We start from the raw sequence: 19,178 nt of genomic DNA on the forward strand, positions 1-19,178 counted from the left end.
ACATATATATATACATACATACATATATAACATACATATATATATACATACATATATATATACATACATACATATAACATATATATTACATACATATATATATATACATATATATATACATATATATATACATATATATATACATATATATATACATATATATATACATATATATATACATACATATATACATACATATATATATATACATACATATATATATATACATACATATATGTACATATATACATACATATAGATATTTACATGAGTGATGACGCGACCTTTCGTGTACATATTCCTAAATTGGCAATGAAATGTAGACGACTGGCCGGATGGATCCTCAGAACCTTTAGAACAAGAGAACAAGAAACCATGATGGTCCTCTGGAGGACACTTGTCCTAAGCCACTTTGACTGCTGCTCTCAGCTATGGTCACCATCCAGTGTCAAGTTGATCACAGAACTTGAGGCGATCCAACATAGCTACACGAAGAAGATAGCCTCTGTGCAGAATATAAGCTACTGGGAAAGACTCAAGAGATTAAAACTCCATTCCTTGGAGCGTAGGCGAGAAAGGTATGCCATAATATACATGTGGAAGATCCTGGAAGGACTTGTCCCAAACTTTGGCATCGAGAGTTACGCAAATGCCAGAACTGGGCGCCACTGCGTGGTGCCTAGGACTCCAAATTTGCCATCAAGATGTAGGACAAGATACTGTGATAGCCTGGGCTTCCGAGGTCCACATCTCTTCAATATCCTCCCGAAGAACCTGAGAGACCTGCATGGGGTGGATACAGATGTCATTAAAATGAAACTGGATCTCTTCTTGTCAGGTCATCCGCCAGTTATTCTTAGGAACTAAGTCAGCAATGTAGGTAGAAGAATATCTTCAATTTCTTCGGATGAGGCAGCATTCCGTAATGCTGCACCTTATTACGATAGCGCATTAAAGAATAGTGGATTCTCTGAGAAGATCCAGTATAACCAACTTAATGCTAGTAGTAATGCTACACGTAGAACTAGTACTAGGAAAGTTTTGTGGTTCAACCCAGCTTTCAAACATAGGTAGGGAATTCTTGAAATTAGTCTCTAGGCATTTTCAACCTGATCATAAATTCTATAGAATATTTAATAGAAGAACCCTTAAGATCAGCTATTCTTGCTGCAGAAACTTCGCCTCTTTCGTTAACCAACACAACAGTAGATTAATTGCTAATAAGCATAGTGCCGATCCTCTTAAAAAATGTAATTGCAAAGATGGATCCTCCTGTCCATTGGAAGGGAAATGTGTGGAAAAAGGAATCGTATATAGAGCCAAGGTGCAGATAGAAGGCTCACGCCTTCTGATTTTATTCGCATAAAAATTCCTTTAGATATTCAGATAATAGGATGAAGACCAGCCTGGCGAAATATGTCTGGGAATTAAAAGAAAAGAAAGCCCGACCTTTTAACGTGTCATGGAGTATTTTAGATAGAGAGGCACCATACAGGTACGATGCGCATAAGAGAAATTTCAAGGGCGACTTATGTTTGCTGGAAAAATATTATATTTTATTCCAAGACATTAATTCTTTAAATCAAAGAAGCAAACTCTTGAATTCATGCAGACACGCAGCTAAATTTAAAATGTCGACTATCAATATCCCATATGGATAGTGTATATTTTTGTTTTTTGATTTTTTGATACTTGGACTAGTTTTTGATCACACTGATGGATTTCTTTCATATTGTGCAGGTTTTATTTCGCATCGCAAAGTTTTTGTATATACTTCGATATATTTCTTAAGAAAAACTTTCGGCTTATTTTATTTCATTTTATTGTATTTTATAAACCCACTTTGGTCATTTAATTTATAGATAATCCAATATGGGGTGTCATAGTTTGCAGGTCTTTTATCTAAAACTTTTATTATTATGCACTCAGCAATTTTTAAAAAATAATGTTTGTTGTCATCATTTCTCTGAACCATCCCTCCCCACTGGTGCTTCCCTATATTTCTGCACCCCCCCCACACACATAAAAGCACCATCCGAACGTGGCCGATGCCAGACCCCTCTGGCACCTGTGCAGGTGGCACGTAAAAAACACCCACTACACTCGCGGAGTGGTTGGCGTTAGGAAGGGCATCCAGCTGTAGAAACACTGCCAGACTAGACTGGAGCCTGGGGCAGTCCCGAGCTCCCCAGACCCCGGTCGAAACCGTCCAACCCGTGCTAGCGCGGAAAGCGGACGTTAAACGATGATGATGATGATGATGATATGTCAGACCCTAGGCATGTTTTTATGTGAACATTTGTATTGGCCTGCATATGTGTGAGTGTGTATGCGTCTATGTATATGTGTGAGTGTGTATGCGTCTATGTATATGTGTGAGTGTGTATGCGTCTATGTATATGTGTGAGTGTGTATGCGTCTATGCATATGTGTGAGTGTGTATGCGTCTATGCATATGTGTGAGTGTGTATGCGTCTATGCATATGTGTGAGTGTGTATGCGTCTATGCATATGTGTGAGTGTGTATGCGTCTATGCATATGTGTGAGTGTGTATGCGTCTATGCATATGTGTGAGTGTGTATGCGTCTATGCATATGTGTGAGTGTGTATGCGTCTATGCATATGTGTGAGTGTGTATGCGTCTATGCATATGTGTGAGTGTGTATGCGTCTATGCATATGTGAGTGTGTATGCGTCTATGCATATGTGTGAGTGTGTATGCGTCTATGCATATGTGTGAGTGTGTATGCGTCTATGCATATGTGTGAGTGTGTATGCGTCTATGCATATGTGTGAGTGTGTATGCGTCTGTGCATATGTGTGAGTGTGTATGCGTCTGTGCATATGTGTGAGTGTGTATGCGTCTGTGCATATGTGTGAGTGTGTATGCGTCTATGTATATGTGTGAGTGTGTATGTTTATACTTATGCGCATACATACATGGATGTACATGTATGCATGTATTCACTTGGATTTGTGTGGATGTGTTTTTATATATTTACTGCTTATATACACTTTTATATACACATGTATACATAATTTTATTTTGTGAACATTCATTACGCATAGGCAGACTTCTTTCTTCCTTTCTTTCGTTATTTTTTCTCTCCCTATTCGTTACTTGTTTAGGGTCCTGTAACTTTACGCCCCTCTCCCTTTCTCTTACTCACGTCTTTAGCTATCTATTGCTTACAAGATCGTTACCTTTTCTTTTCTTCCCCCTCTCTGCGTTTTACTTCAAGTCTATATGTTTACACCAAGTGATTTTTGCATGCGAGCAAGATTGCATATACATATGTGTATTTGTGTGTACATTTTCGTTTTGCATTTATATGTCTGTATATGTATGTGGTCTGTGTACATCTGTCTGTGTATTTTGATGGCTTAGTATGAGTATATGCTGTTGTGAAATATTTTAATATATTTTTGTTTTTATGTATTAATTGTCAGCTCTTCGATTTAAGGTTTTTCCTCGATTTTTATAATTTATATTGAACTCAATTATTTTGTTCATCGCTTGCCTAAGACCGTTATTTGAAAGGACCAATGGAACAAATCCATTTTTAAAGGTGTATCCTTTAACTACTTTTGATCAGATTGTTATTTCAGTTCTATTTTAACAAAACTGTCCGACAAACGGGAACATCAAACTCCGAGTAACAGATTTTGTTATATTTCTGCTCCTTTTAAATAAAGCATATTACTCTACCTCTGGTATTTGAGTACTCCTTTTTCCACCTTGTTTCACATTTATGTGCTTACTCCAGTATATATATATAATTAATCAAAATATTTTTGTTGCTTTGAAACCACGACCTGTTCATCATCAAAATTCCATGCTGCAGTTGCATCTCCATAGTTACATTTATGTAATATTTTTATTATGTATTTGTGCATGGATGTGTTCATGTGTAGAAAACACAAATGCACATAATAAAAGTATTACATATATGTAACTATGGTTTTTAAAATAAAATAATAGTTTATTATTTAACTGTAATTTCTAGATTACAACTGAGAGACTGCTAATATCTTTAGTGAATACTTTAATGATATTTCAATCTATCATAAGTAATAATGTAAAATAGGAAAAATGTGTTTTTTTTTAGCTCCTAGTGTAAAGTAATCACATCGAAATATGAGAACTAATGAATATTTCGTTTTGTTTTTTTTTCAACACACACACACACACACACAAATATATTAAATTAGCATTCACATATTCATAAGTAATGGGTTCTTTAAAATACATTAGTTGCTGAAACCTCACGTATCTGAGTCAATAAAGGGTCAAACAACACATTGCAATGTAGCTCCTTTCAATCAAATTCTTTCACTGAAGAAATACCCAATTAATGATATTTGATATGGAAATTTAATTTAATTCCTTAAATTGAAGTAATTGGACATGGAAATGATGATGATGATGAAATTGAGTTTGATATTATTCAGACTTGTATTATGTTCTAATAAATTAATGGCTATATATCAATTTCTCTGTTTTCTTTTTTTCTAATACATGAAAAATAGTATACCCGTATCCATCAAAGCAAAGCTAGCATCTCTGCTTTTTCATTGATAAAACTGGGAAACTTAAATGCTGACATCCATTTAAGAGGATTTATAACCGGGATATTATTTATATATATATATATTTTGATGTGTATGTGTTTTTCCCCCGCCACCATCACTTCACAATCAATGCTGGTGTGTTTATGTCCCTGTAACTTAGCAGTTTGGCAAAAGAGACTGATAGAATAAGTACTAGGCTTACAAAGAGTCTGTGCTAAGTTTGATTCCTTCAACTAAAAAACCCTTTAAGGTGGTGTTCCAGCATGGCTGAGTTAAAAGACTGAAATAAGTATATAACACAGTTGTATAAAGAGGGAAGACCAGGTTATTTTTGAAGAACCTTTTTGCAGGACATAAATGCAAGATAATCTAGCAAACACCATATTTTAATTCATTTCTCTACAGGCATAGAAAATATCAACACAACAGATTCCATTCTTATCCAGGAAATAGAAAAACATGCTCTGTTCATGGCTCTTGCTGCCAACCACAATAACACAGAGATTGCCAGAGAGAGAGAGAGAGAGAGAGAGAGAGAGAGAGAGAGAGAGAGAGAGAGAGAGAGAGAGAGATTGATGTAGTGGAGGTGACTGTCCGTAAGTAGAACTGGTTGGAGAGAAGCCATATTGGTGGGCAGTGAAGATGGAGAGAGAGAATCAAGGTAAAAAGAAAGGCGATTGTTAAACTATAATTGCCATTGCTTTTGGGATGTTTAAAATCAGTGTAATGAGTCGTTAGTAGGCATGATGAGAGGGAGAAAGAGGAAGCAAAAGAGAGAAAACAAACAGATTGGAGAGAAACCAATGGAGAAAGACAAACAAGTCAAAAGAGAGAGAAAGAGAGAAGAGATATTGAAAAAATGTTCTTACCAAGAATAGCTCGTAAATGGCCTTCCAATGTCTGTAAAACAACCCTTTCAATGTGGTCGATGGATTTGCCAAGGAATTGCTCACAAGCCCGATTTAACAGGTCCTTCTCTTTCATAATCTTGCATTGTGCAACCCCGGTCACCGTAATCGGGACACCTTCTAGGGTTTCCACACTTTCACATACAGGGTTCAATGTCATGACTTCCAGCGAAATACTGAAACAGAAAAACAGAGGGAGCATGTATGAGTGAGGGACTGTTTAATATCATCACTAGCTATGGATGTACACACACACACACACAAAGGTTGAATAAGATAATGGAAACACCTAGCATCATAATTTTGAAATACATCTATAAAACCATCAAAAGCTTGTTTAATTATATGTTTTTTGATTTATTATTAGTGTTGCTTAATATGTTTTGCTAAAATTGCTGTTTCTTTTCAGATATCATCAGAAAAAGCTAATTAAAATTCATTAAAATGACAGATCTATCGGACTTTCAAAGAGGTGAAATTGCTGGTGCTTGTATGGCAGGTATTGGTGTAATGAAAATAGCTGAAATATTTGGTGCATCAAGAAGTACTGTCTCGAAAGTAATGACAGCCTTTGAGAAAGAGGGAAGAACCTCCTCATTGAAACAAAACTCCGGAAGAAAACCAAAATTTTCAGATAGAGACAGTCTGACTCTTCTGCGAACTGTTAGAAAGTATCACAAAAGTAGAGCTTCCAAAATTACGGCAGAGCTTAATGACCACCTCGAGAACCCAGTTTGCACAAAAACTGTTTGCGGAACTGTTTCCGGAGGGAAACTCAATTTTTCAGGATGACAATGCTCCAATTCACACAGCTAAAGTTGTTACTGAATGGCACAAAGAACATTCTAGTGAAGTTAGACACCTTATCTGGCCACCACAGACCCCAGATCTCAATATTATTGAACATTTATGGTGCATTTTAGAAAAACGAGTAACTACAAGAACTGGAGACTGTTTTAACTGAAGAATGGACAAAAATTCCTTTGGAAACAATTCAAACTTTGTATGAGTCCATACACATCTCATAGAATTCAAGCTGCTAAGGGTGATGCTACCCCATATTAAAATAAATTTGTTTGGAATTTTAAGGTATTCCCATTATTTTGTCCAACCCTTCTATGTGTGTGTGTGTGTGTGTATATATCTCTTATGATAAAAGGCAGATTTTCTCTGCCTGTTCCCATGTTCCTTTTTAATACAATTCTACAATATAGAATTTCTTCAAATAGAATTTACCTATGATTTTTCCAAGTAGATTCGATTGGTTCATGGCATAAAAAGTTTTTTCAATTTGACCCCCAATTAAGCAAAAATTCGAAAAAACTCAATATTTTACGATTTCCCTCTTTCATTTCAAGTGGTTTATTCCTGCTATTACTTCTACTTTCTCTTTGCAAGTGTGAAACTATCAAAGTGAAAGTATTATATAACACGGATGAGCCATTAATACTGGTCATCCTTTTTGCTAGAGGAAGATCTGCTATGGTCTTATATGCTACACCACTGGTCTTCAATTCAATATTCAATTTTTCACCCTTATTATGTGTGTGTGTGTGTATTAGCAATTCGTATAAAATTGCATCAATGACTTGAACTTGAATAAGTGGTTTCACATAAATGAGGATAAATTAAAAAGGTTTGTCGTTATTATTATTACTGTTTGACTATTGTAATCACGTTTGTTGGTTCCTCGTCAGGGAAACGTTGTGTTGCATTTGTTAAATAATTGTAAACCGTAACCCTTCCCCTTTCGGAGAAGGGGCTTTGGTTATTGTTTAAAAATTGAATTGTGTCCCTGTTTGGGAAAATTGACAATATTTTCACCGTCTTTATGGAAGCATTTTTGTTAAAATGCCTTCGATGGAAGAAAGTCCAAAAATGAATTTCAAGAGGGAGGACAAGATCCAATTGGTCGAAATTGCAAGAGACAGGCCTACAATTCCAGTCTGTTATATATTTTGAGTATTGTTATCACTAGCGATATCAAGATATAACTTTGTATTTTGTATTTTATGTGTAGATGTATATATATATAGATGTACATGTAATATGTACACATATATATATACACATACATACATGCATAATATATCTACCCATACACACATACGCACGCACACATACATAGGGGCAGGTGTGGCTGTGTGGTAACAAACTACGTTCGAAGATACTGTACTTGATATGGGCGGTAATGCCTTGCCGGTCTATGGCCTACCTTCAACAAACCGGGAAGGCACAAACACTGTCTTCACATTTGCTGCGTGAAACATGTTTTAATGTTGACAAGCTTGCCGAGTACATAGCCGACAATGAGCCAAAGCTCCTTCCAGAACAGAAGTTCGCTTACAACTCCATTGTTAATTCAGTCCGGGCCAAAGCTGGGGGGATTTTTTTCCTGGACGCTCCTGGGGGCACTGGGAAAACTTTTGTCAACAAATTAATATTAGCTGAGATTAGGCGAACACAAGGCATTGCCCTAGCTGTGGCATCATCTGGAATTGCAGCTACTTTGTTGCCAGGCGGCAGGACAGCTCACTCCACTTTCAAGCTCCCGCTTGACTTAGCGAAGACCAAGACACCAACTTGCAACATCAGTAACAGCTCCGATCAGGCAGAAGTCTTCAGACGATGCAAGCTTATCGTTTGGGATGAATGCACGATGGCCCACAGAGGTGCTCTTGAGGCACTAGATAGATCTCTCAGAGACATCAAACACTCTTCAGCTCCCATGGGAGGCATAACACTTCTTCTTTCAGGGGACTTCCGACAAACACTTCCTGTTATTCCCAAAGGGACTAGAGCTGATGCAGTAAGTGCGTGTCTTAAGTCATCCACATTGTGGCCACTGGTGAAGACTCTCCAACTTCACACCAATATGCGTGCTCATATGCAACATAATATCACATCAGCAGCATTTTCTCACACCCTCCTTGCACTTGGCGAAGGCAAAATACCAGGGGATGAAAATGGTAATATTGCCATCAATTCCATTTGTACCATTGTTAAAACACCTTCTGATCTCAGAGATGCAGTGTTCCCAGATCTACAAGCTAATTATCAGAATATGGATTGGATTGGCCAAAGGGCTATTCTGGCCCTGAGGAATAAAACTGTTCACCATATTAATGATGAAATGCTAAAACTCATTCCTGGGGATGTCTATATATATAAGTCTATCGATACAACTCCTGACCCAGAGGACGTCATCAACTATCCAATAGAGGTACTCAATTCCTTTGAGCCCCCTGGACTACCACCACACTTTCTCAAACTTAAAGTTGGTGCCCCTATAATGCTCATTAGAAATTTGGTTCCCCCAAAACAATGCAATGGCACACGTTTGATCATTAAGTCCTTATCTCCCAATCTGACTGAGGCCACCATTATCACAGGGTGCGGTCAAGGCAACGTTGTGCTCATACCTAGGATGCATCTTTTCCCATCAGGAGCAGACCTACCTTTCATATTTCGGAGGTCCCAGTTCCCAGTAAGGCTATGTTTCGCAATGTCAATTAACAAAGCGCAGGGTCAAACACTGTCTGTGGCGGGAATACATTTGGGAGAGCCATGTTTCTCTCATGGTCAGCTTTATGTTGGCTGCTTGCGTATCGGCAGCAACAGTGATGCTTTCGCATTCCTTCCACAACGAAAAACAAAAAAACATTGTGTACAAGGTTTTATAGGATTACTACGTTTCATCATTTTCGAACACGTTAGTATTTCACTTACATACAACTCTCTTTTATGATGGCATTTACATTTTTAGGCGTTTCATGACATTAATTCACACTTAACCAACACCTGTCCTTCGCTCAACTCTATTTCTATCCATTCATCATCAAACCACCAGCCTCATCTTCTATATCCAACGTACATGACACATCTACACTCACTGTTAAAGTTTACATAAGCGACAACACGATTGCAACATACACTTTGGAAACTAAGCAACAGATCATTTTATACAACAACAAATTTAATCATAACGCCCATCAATGAAAACATCTCCACCACTGTGTTGTGATTCATCTATTCAGCACCACTACAGTCTTGCCGGTCTGACATATGGTGAGTAGATGCTATTGTTCTATATTTTATAAATTACCCATATTTACTTACCCATGCTTCATTCCCCTCTTGCCTACATAGGGCATCCATTCTCTTTTAACACAGCATGAAGTTTTGTAACAGCACATCCGCTGCCGTTCGTGGAAAACGAAGAGACCCGATTCACCTGCAAACGTTTTACACGTTTGCATCATAATTCAGTGCAATCATTAACAGTACTTTCAAGCAATTCAGCCCCGAGCATCGCCGGGCAATTCTGCTAGTATATATATATAGTTGGAATTTGCAAAATAAAAAAAGACGAAGAAAGGTGTATAAACAACAAACACGTGTATTAGTTTAATGCGTGGTAAGGTGGGAAAGTCTTCTATGTTTTGAGTGTCTGCTCTCCAACAAAAAGGAACAGGAAAAAATAAACAGAGAGAATAAAGCTTCAGTGGCTAGCGGTCAATCATATGTATATATACATATATATGTATATATATATATATATATACATATATATGTATATATATATATATACATATATATGTATATATATATATATATACATATATATGTATATATCTATATGTATATAATAATAAATATTAGGGAATAAATCCAAATTTACATGGAAAAATCAGATTTAAGATTGAATCCAACTTTGTCTCTAATTTATTATAATATATATGTATATATATATATATGTGTGTGTATATATGTCTGTGTGTGTATATATGTGTGTGTGTATATATATATATATACGTGCATATATATGTGTGTGTGTGTGTGTGTATATGCATGTGTGTATATATATGTATATATATATACATATATATGTGTATATATATATATGCGTATATATACATGTATATATATATATATGTGTGTGTATATATATATATATGCGCGTATATATATATGCAAGCATATACATATGTGTGTGTGTGTGTGTATATATATATATGTGTGTGTGTGTGGTGTGTGTGTGTGTGTGGTGTGTGTGTGTGTGTGTGTGTGTATATATATATATATATATATATATATACACACACACACACATATATATATATTATTTATTTTATTGTGGCCATGCTGGGGCACCGCCATTTGGTGTTGCTACATGATTTTACTTCACGAATGCTTTTTAGCAATTGCCATTTGGTGCATGAGAGAGTTCGATGCAGCTGCCCTCATCTGCACCTCTTGCCGTGAAGTTGCTTCATCTGGGACACCTGACAAGAAGAGATCCAGTTCCATTTTAAAGACATCTGCATCCACCCCATGCAGGTCTCTGAGTTTCTTCGGGAGGATATTGAAGAGCTGTGGGCCTCAGAAGCCCAGGCTATCACAGTATCTTGTCCTACATCTTGATGGCAAATTTGGAGTCTTTGGCACTATGCAGTGGCACCCAGTTCTGGCATTTGTGTAACTCTCGATGCCAAAGTTTGGGACAAGTCTTTCTAGGATCTTCCAGATGTATATCATGGCATATCTTTCTCACCTACGCTCTAAGGAATAGAGTCTCAATCTCTTGAGTCTTTCCCAATAGCTTATATGCTGCACAGAGGCTATCTTCTTCGTGCAGCTTCGTTGGATCGCCTCAAGTTCTGTGATTAACTTGACACTGGATGGTGACCATAGCTGAGAGCAATAGTCAAAGTGGCTTAGGACAAGTGTCCTCCAAAGGACCATCATGATTTCCTGGTCTCTTGTTCTAAAGGTTCTAAGAATCCATCCGGTCAGCCGCCTACATTTCATTGCCACTTTAGCAACATGTACACGAAAGGTCGCGTCATCACTCATGTGAACACCCAGGTCTCGCACTGATTGTGCCTCTGGGATTGCAATCCCTCCGGGTCCAGTGTATTCATTGGGTATTGCATTTGGTTTTGCATACTGATAGCATAAAGCTTGAAACTTTCCAGCATTGAACTGCATGCTATTCTTTTCAGCCCTCTTGTATATTTTGTTCAGCTCACATTGCAGGTGCATAGTGTCTTCAGGGTTCTGTATTGCCTGTGAAACTTTTGTATCATCTGCATTACTTGTGATCGTGGCTCTCTGCGTGGCTGAGGGCATGTCTGAGAGGGCCATTATGAACAGTAGTGGTCCCAAAACAGTGCCCTGCGGAACACCACTCACTATTTGCGTGTTAATGGAAGTGGCCCCATTGGCCACTACCACCTGACTTCTATCTTTCAGAAAGTCATGAAGCCATTCTCCCAGTTTTCCAACTATGTTGAGATCACGCAGTTTGTGACATATCATTCCATGATCGACTTCATCAAAGGCCTTTGCAAAGTCGAGATATATGACTTCCACATTTGAGTGGTTGAGCAGTTGTTTCAGCACCCAGTCATAGTGTTGTAGGAGCTGAGTTAAGCAGCTTCTTCCTGGTCGGAAACCATGTTGGGTGTCAGGCAGCAAGTTATTTTCTTCAAGGAAGGTGATTAGTTTCCTTCTGACTATTCGTTCCATGACCTTGCTGATGTGTGAGGTCAGAGAGATAGGTCTGTAGTTCTTGGCCTCTGCTCTGCTACCTCCTTTATGAATAGGGCATATTTTACCTTCCTTCAGTTTTCTTGGTAGTTTGCCAGTTGCAAGGAAGCTCTGAAAGAGGAACTGCAGTAGTCTTGCTAGGACTCTCTTACATACTTTTAGAAGGATTGCTGGGAATCCATCGGGGCCAGTAGCTGAGTTTGTTTTCATTTCATCTATAGCCTTGATTACATCGTCTTCCTTTATATTGATGTAATCAATCATCGCTGCCTCTGATTTTATATCTGCAGTGGTAAAGAAGTCAGTTGGATAGCTGACTTGAAAATGCCCTAGGGGTGGAGTGAAAATACTCCTGAATTGCTCATTTAGTATTTCACTTATCCTCAATGAATTTCCCGTGAGTGTGCCATCCTTTTCAAGGAGTGGCCCTATCCTACAGTGCACCGTAGCTGTTTCTTTGGCATACCTGTAGAAAGCTCTGGGGTTAGATTTTATGTTGTCTATAGCCCAGGCTTCTTTGTCTGGTCTTTCTTTTTCATGGGAGAGTCGCAGACATTTTTCAATTTCCAACAGTTTTATTTTCAGGCGAGACTTTTCACTGCTTTGAATTTGTTTGTTTAAGCGATTTGAAACTTTTGTACGCTGTCTCATTAGAATTTTCCTCTCTCTGGGGATTTTGTTCTTGTGTACAGTGGCCTTTCTCTCTGGGACACATTTTTAGCATATGGCTTGCATTACAGACATGAATTGTTGAAGTTTCATGTCGATGTCTGGCAAGGAGAGACATTTAGGCCAGTTTTGTTTGAGGATCTCTTTCTCAATTTGTTTCCAATTTGCCTTTTGGAAGTTCAAGCTGGAAAGATTCTGAGAGTTTCTTGTAGACTGCATGTCCATGCTTTCCTTTGGCCCATACATAGTCAACTCTACCATGTTGTGATCCGAGAGTAGTGTCGGTGTCACTTTCACATTATGGATGAGATCCATATTATTTGTGAAGCAGAGATCCAGTATGTTACCTGCCCTGGTTGGTTGGAGTACTATTTGCTCCATGTACAAAGTGTTGATGAGGTTCAGGAGGGACCTCACCTGTCCTTGTTCGCATCGTGTCATTCCTGGGAGAGAAAGGCCTTCGGGCCATCTGACATTGGGTAGATTGAAGTCTCCCATAAGAAGTACACTTAAGTGTTGTTCTAATGTGACTAGAACTTCTATTTTTGTAAGGCAGTCTTCAAACTTGCCTACATGGCTTGGGGCATCTGGAGGGCAATATGTAGCACACACAACTACATCAAGTTGCCTTTTATGTACAATTAGTGTGTCACACACCGAATTTGAGTATGACAAAAGGACCTGGGGTGTGAGGTCCTCACGGATGTACATAGCAACTCCTCCATGACTCCTTTCTTTTCTGTCGGTCCGTAGTACAACATACTGTGGTATGAGTATTTCCACATCTGCTATGTCCGGTTTCAGGTGCATGCAACAAAGTCTCTCAAGAAAGGGATTTTTGTCCTGTTACTGAGTGTTAGCAGTCCTCTGATGTTCAGTAGGAGCACCGAGGTGATGTGTGTGCTGTTACATTATATATATATATATATATATATATATATATATATATAATTGGTGAATTGAAGAAATGGAGCTGAACGAAGATTGAACAGAAATCGTTTTATTTCATTCTACACGTGTTTCGAAAGGCACAATTTACCAAAATCCGATTGAATAATGAGACCATATTGTGTCTTTCTCTTCAGGAAGAAATAGGAAATCCGTTGGAAAAAACAAAAACAGAACAGAGGCGGAGCAAAATAAATCGAACTAGGCTCCTAAGAGCCCATGGCAAAACTGTTTATCAGTGTATGTTGAGAACCGGTGGCTGAAGATTTTAACGGGTCAGGCAGCGGTCAATCATGTGGGTGAGGGTGTGTAGATGTTCTTTGTGACCGAGAATAAAGTTCTGACTATTTAAGGAATATTGGATGTTTTATAAGGGGCGAGAAAAAATCTACTTAGAGACATGTGTGTGTATACTGTTCTATATATGTGTGTGCTGGCGTAGGGGTAGAAAACAAATTCTGGTAACAAATTCTGAAATAGCCTTTAAGATATTTACGATTAACCACTGCAAGGGGAATTACTCCTGTAAGATAAACGGGGCTTGGTTTTTTGACAACGGGGCGTTACCTTGACAAGGCAGGCTCAGACGAACACACACACACATAAAACATAATATATATTTTTTTCTGCCACCCAACGGTTCTTACTGCAGTAGCCATTGTGGAGAGCGGCTTAACCACTGACAGCCGAGCGATCAAACGCACACACGTACACAAAAAATGTAAAGTGTGCCTTTCGAAACACGTGTAGAATGAAATAAAACGATTTCTGTTCAATCTGCGTTCAGCTCCATTTCTTCAATTCACCAATAATATTTTAATTTCAATTATCCGCACCAACGCACGGTTGCAACACCATATGGTTGTACCTCCAACCGTGCTGTTTTCTGCTGTGATTTTTGCTACCAAGGTATCGGTTAAACTTTTGATTAATCTGCTACAAGATTATTCATCTTTCTATTTCACATTATATATATATATATATATATATATATATATAAAATTGTCGGCGAGCTTGCAGACATGTTAGCGCTCCAGGCGAAATGCTTAACGGTATTTCGTCTGTCGTTATGTTCTGAGTTCAAATTCCACCAAGGTCGACTTTGCCTTTCATCCTTTCGGGGTCAATAAATAAAGTACCAGTTTTGCACTGGGGGTCAATGTAATCGACTTAATCCCTTTGTTTGTCCCTTCTATGTTTAGCCCCTTGTGGGCAATAAAGAAATATGTGTGTGTGTGTGTGTATGTATATATACATATATATGTAGGTCCCGGGTTGGGTCGGGGTTAACCACAGTAAATAAGGTACTCCTGATGATTTCATTTGAATGAAACAGTTCTAGTTCTGTAGAAGCTCCTTCTATAAAATAAATATATACATATATATATATATATATATATATATATATATATATATAAAACGATCCTTGTAAAACTCCTTTTATCACTTTTATTTCTTTCCTTTTAATGCCCTCCATTTACTGATAATCCATCACTCCGACTTGTAGTTACTTAATGACAGGCCTACTCGATTTGTCATCGATAAAAAAAACCCTTTTTAAAAAACAATTTTTTAAAAAAAACTTTTAAATATATGGAAACCAATCTTTGGAGAATAGTATATTAAATTATTAAATATATGCGTGTGGTTGTGTGTGTGTGTGTGTGTGTGTAGATACCTATATTTGTACATATGCTTAAGGATATAGTAGTGTATGTATATATTTATTAGGGTTTAACTGTAGATATGTGTGGAGATGTGTGTGTAATTCCATGTATTTAATGCTGTGCATAATGAGGCATACTTGTATACGCTCGAGCATGTTAGCTTATATATATAGTGTATGAGTACGTGTGTATACACACACACACACACACACACACACACACACATATACATACACTATAAACTTACAAAGCTAGTAACTTGTAGCTTTATAAGTTACTAGCAGTGGTGGCTAAACTGACCATTCATCGCAACAATATCAAATTACAACCTCCAAATTAAGAAGTTATTTATGACCCCTACCATCCCATCAAACCCAAAATCTCAGCCCTTTTAGTATCTTATCTCTTACTCAACCTTATAGTCTCAATTCTTTTTTTTTTCATTTGTTACTTTATTCTTATTTGGCCAATTCTTATTTATTTGTGGTTCTAACTTTATTATCCTTATTTTTACTTTTTTTTACTATTTTTGTCTTTTGCTTTCATTGTCTTCTACTTCCAGGACCCTTGCCCTTTATTTCTTATTTCATTTTTTAACGTTTATTTTGTTTCTCTCTATTTTTCGTTTTCTCCTTTTTTTTCCTTCCTATCTTATTTTCCTTCCTATCTTATACAAGCGAATTAAATAAAAAACCCATTCCAATCTATTTAACATTCACTCTCTCTATGTTGACTGGTGCTACAGTATGGGCAGATTTTCGAAATCCAATGAATCTTTATACATTTATACAGTTAGGCAATTTTACAAATACACTTTCTCAGGGAGATATGATATACCTATTATAATGGGTAATACTACATGTACTTTTCATATCTTTTATGTTGTGATGTAATTCTTTGGACTAACAATGTCTGCGGCTGAAGAGAGCTTTAAACCATCTTTTATATCAATAATACACTGATGTAAGAACGGATTGTTTATAAAGCTTGAAACAGGTGTATCGCAATATCCGTTGTGTTCTGGTTTTAATTTTATTTGACATGCAGTGAGTGATGCCCCAGCATGGGCACAATCAAATAACAGCAGCTACTAAAATAATAATCCTTTGTAGGCCTGAATGTTTGGGTGAGAAGTATAGCTGATTTCATCAACCCCAGTACTCAACTGGTACTTATCAATCCCAAAAGGATGAAAGGCAAAGTTGACTGCAGAGGAATTTGAACCAAAAATGCCACTAAGCATTTTGCCTGGTGTACTAACGATTTTGCCAGATTAAATAACAATAATAAAAAGAAGAAAAAATTTTAAAACTCTAGAAATCTTACCATTGGACATCGGTAACGAGCCACCAGGCCCAGCCCCAGTTTCCAACAATGGTTTTCTTGCTCTCTGGACCCCAACATCCACCTGAAAAAAAAAGAAAAAGAAACAAATATTAGTTTTTTTGAGAGTAATTTTATATTTACTTGTTTCACTCATTGGAAAGCAGGGTTTAACTCTTGTAGCATTTAAATGGCCCGATCTGGCCCTAATATTCTGTTTTATATTCTGGCATGGATGTGTGGTAAGAAACTTGATTCTCAACCACATGGTTCTGGGTTCAGTTCCACTGCACAGTACCTTGAGCAAGTGTTTTCTATTAGGGTTCTGTGAGTGGATTTGAAAGATGAACACTGAAGAAAGCTTGTTAGATGTGTGTGTGTGTGTGTTTTGTTCCCCCATCACCATTTGACAACCAGTGCTGGTGTGTCTATGTCTCCGTAACCCAATGATTCAGCATAAGAGACTGACAGAATAAGTACTAAGCTTAAGAAATAAATCCAAAAGAAGAATAAAAGAATAAAAACTGGCTGGATCTAACCTCTCACACCTACCCTACAATGTCATTCGAAAATTATAAAATTGTATCATCAAAATCTCAAAGCTGGAGCTAATGCAAGATTACTTCAAAACATGAATGAATAAGCTTCACACTTGACAATAAACTGAAAGCTAAAGAATTAATGAAAAAATTGAAAAACAAATCACCCAAAACTTGTTTTTTCTTCATTTTTTTTTTTTTTTAATCTGGCACTTATTCTTTTGGTGTCTTTCAGTGAATCACAGTTCTAGACTACAGCAGAAGACATTTGGCCAAGGTGTTGCACAGTGGGATTGAACCTACAATGATGTAGTTGCTAAGTGAGGATAAAAACCTCACAGTTAAACCTAAGCCTTAAAAGCTTACCTCAGCAGAACTTGAACTCTGATCATAAAAGCATTTCCATGGATGCTCTACTGATTCTACCAGTTCACTGTTTAGTAAATAGTTTTTGGTCTGAGATCATAAGCTGGTATGAAGACCGAAATAGTTACAACATACTTATTGGGATCATCCTGGGACACAGGAGCCTCTTAAATAATCCTTTCTACTAAAGGCACAAAGCCTGAAATTTGAGGGAAGGGGACCAGTCGATCATATTGACCCCAGTACGCAACTGGTACTTAATTTATCAACCCTGAAACGATGAAAGGCAAAGTCAACCTTGGTGGAATTTGAACTCAAACATTAGCAACAGGTGAAATACTGGTCAGCGTGCTAACGATTCTGCCAGTTTGTCACTCTTAAATAATAATAACAGGTCGTTAACAGCATCTTGAACCTGCTCAGCATCCACTGATTTCGATAACAATAACTGTTTGATGCTAGGCATGGGCAAGTCCATGTGGTTAAGAAGCTCACTTTGCAATAGCATGGTTTCAGGTTCAGTCCCACTGTATGACACTCTATTATAGCCTTAAGCTGACCAGTTAAACCCTTCAAGGTCTTATGACTGAAACAAGTAAAAGGTAAAGGTCTTTATTTTATAAAGTAAAAAGAATAAAAGTGCTCAATATAATCAGAGCCTGGTACAGGTTTATTCCTTCATTTGTTTCGGTCATTGGGCTGCGGCCATGCTGGAGCACCACCTTGAAGGGTTTTAGTTGAAGAAATCAACCCCAGGACTTATTCTCTGTAAGCCTAGTACTTACTCTATCAGTCTCTTGTGCCGAACTGCTAAGTTACAGGGACACAAACCACCAGTTGTCAAGCAACGGTGGTGGGCGGGTGGGGGAGATACAGATACACACACAATGGGCTTCTTTCAGTTTCTATCTACCAAATCTTTGATTGGCCTAAGGCTGTAGTAGAAGACATTTGCCCAAGGTGTCACGCAGTGGGACTGAACCCAGAACCATGTGGCTTGGAAGCAAGCTTCTTACCACACACCCATGCCTGTGCCTATAGTGTGAGATGCTTACAGTACCTGGGTTTCCTAAGTGATCACCCATCTAAGTACTTACGAAACTCAACATTGCTTAACTTTGGTGGTCAAATGAGAATTGGTACATTGAACACGATCTGCATAAAGGAAACCGATTATATTGCAAGAGTCATTGAGTTGCGGCTTTCAGTTCATTATTCACAATTAACTGATGAATACAGTTGACGAAAAGAGACGGATTAAAAGGAGACCATGGATTGGAAATGCAATCCCTGTTTAACACCACACACACACACACACAGACACACACGCAAACATACAATGATGAAGCTGTTGCAGCTTAGTCAATGATATACTCGATCGGTTGTCAATCTGCTTTTTTCCCTAGCAACTGTCAAAGTTGTATACGATCACACACACACACACACATCTTAGTAAGTCAGTAGGAGACATTGTGCTGCCATCAACTGAAAGAGTCACGTAGTGGTGGTGGTGGTGGTGGTGAAGCCAGTTGTGGTGGTGGAGGAAATAGTAGTAGTAGTAGTAGTAGTTATGGTAATTACACAAGCTCTCTGAATTAAGAGAGATAAAGTATGCATATGATGTGGTAGCAGC

General features: G+C 37.8%; 1 protein-coding gene across 1 annotated transcript in view; it reads right to left on the reverse strand.

The window, feature by feature from the left end:
• The window catches only part of LOC115226343 (flotillin-2), an 86,570-nt gene that overhangs the window by 19,304 nt on the left and 48,088 nt on the right, over nucleotides 1-19,178 (reverse strand). The window contains exons 2-3 of the mRNA XM_036515103.1: nucleotides 16,644-16,725; nucleotides 5,414-5,657 (exon numbers count right to left, since the gene is read on the reverse strand). Of these exons, the coding sequence (XP_036370996.1) occupies nucleotides 5,414-5,657; nucleotides 16,644-16,725 (326 nt within the window). The remainder of the gene's footprint in view (nucleotides 1-5,413; nucleotides 5,658-16,643; nucleotides 16,726-19,178) is intronic.

This window comes from Octopus sinensis, linkage group LG30, assembly GCF_006345805.1.
Source record: "Octopus sinensis linkage group LG30, ASM634580v1, whole genome shotgun sequence".
Taxonomy (NCBI): Eukaryota; Metazoa; Mollusca; class Cephalopoda; order Octopoda; family Octopodidae; genus Octopus; species Octopus sinensis.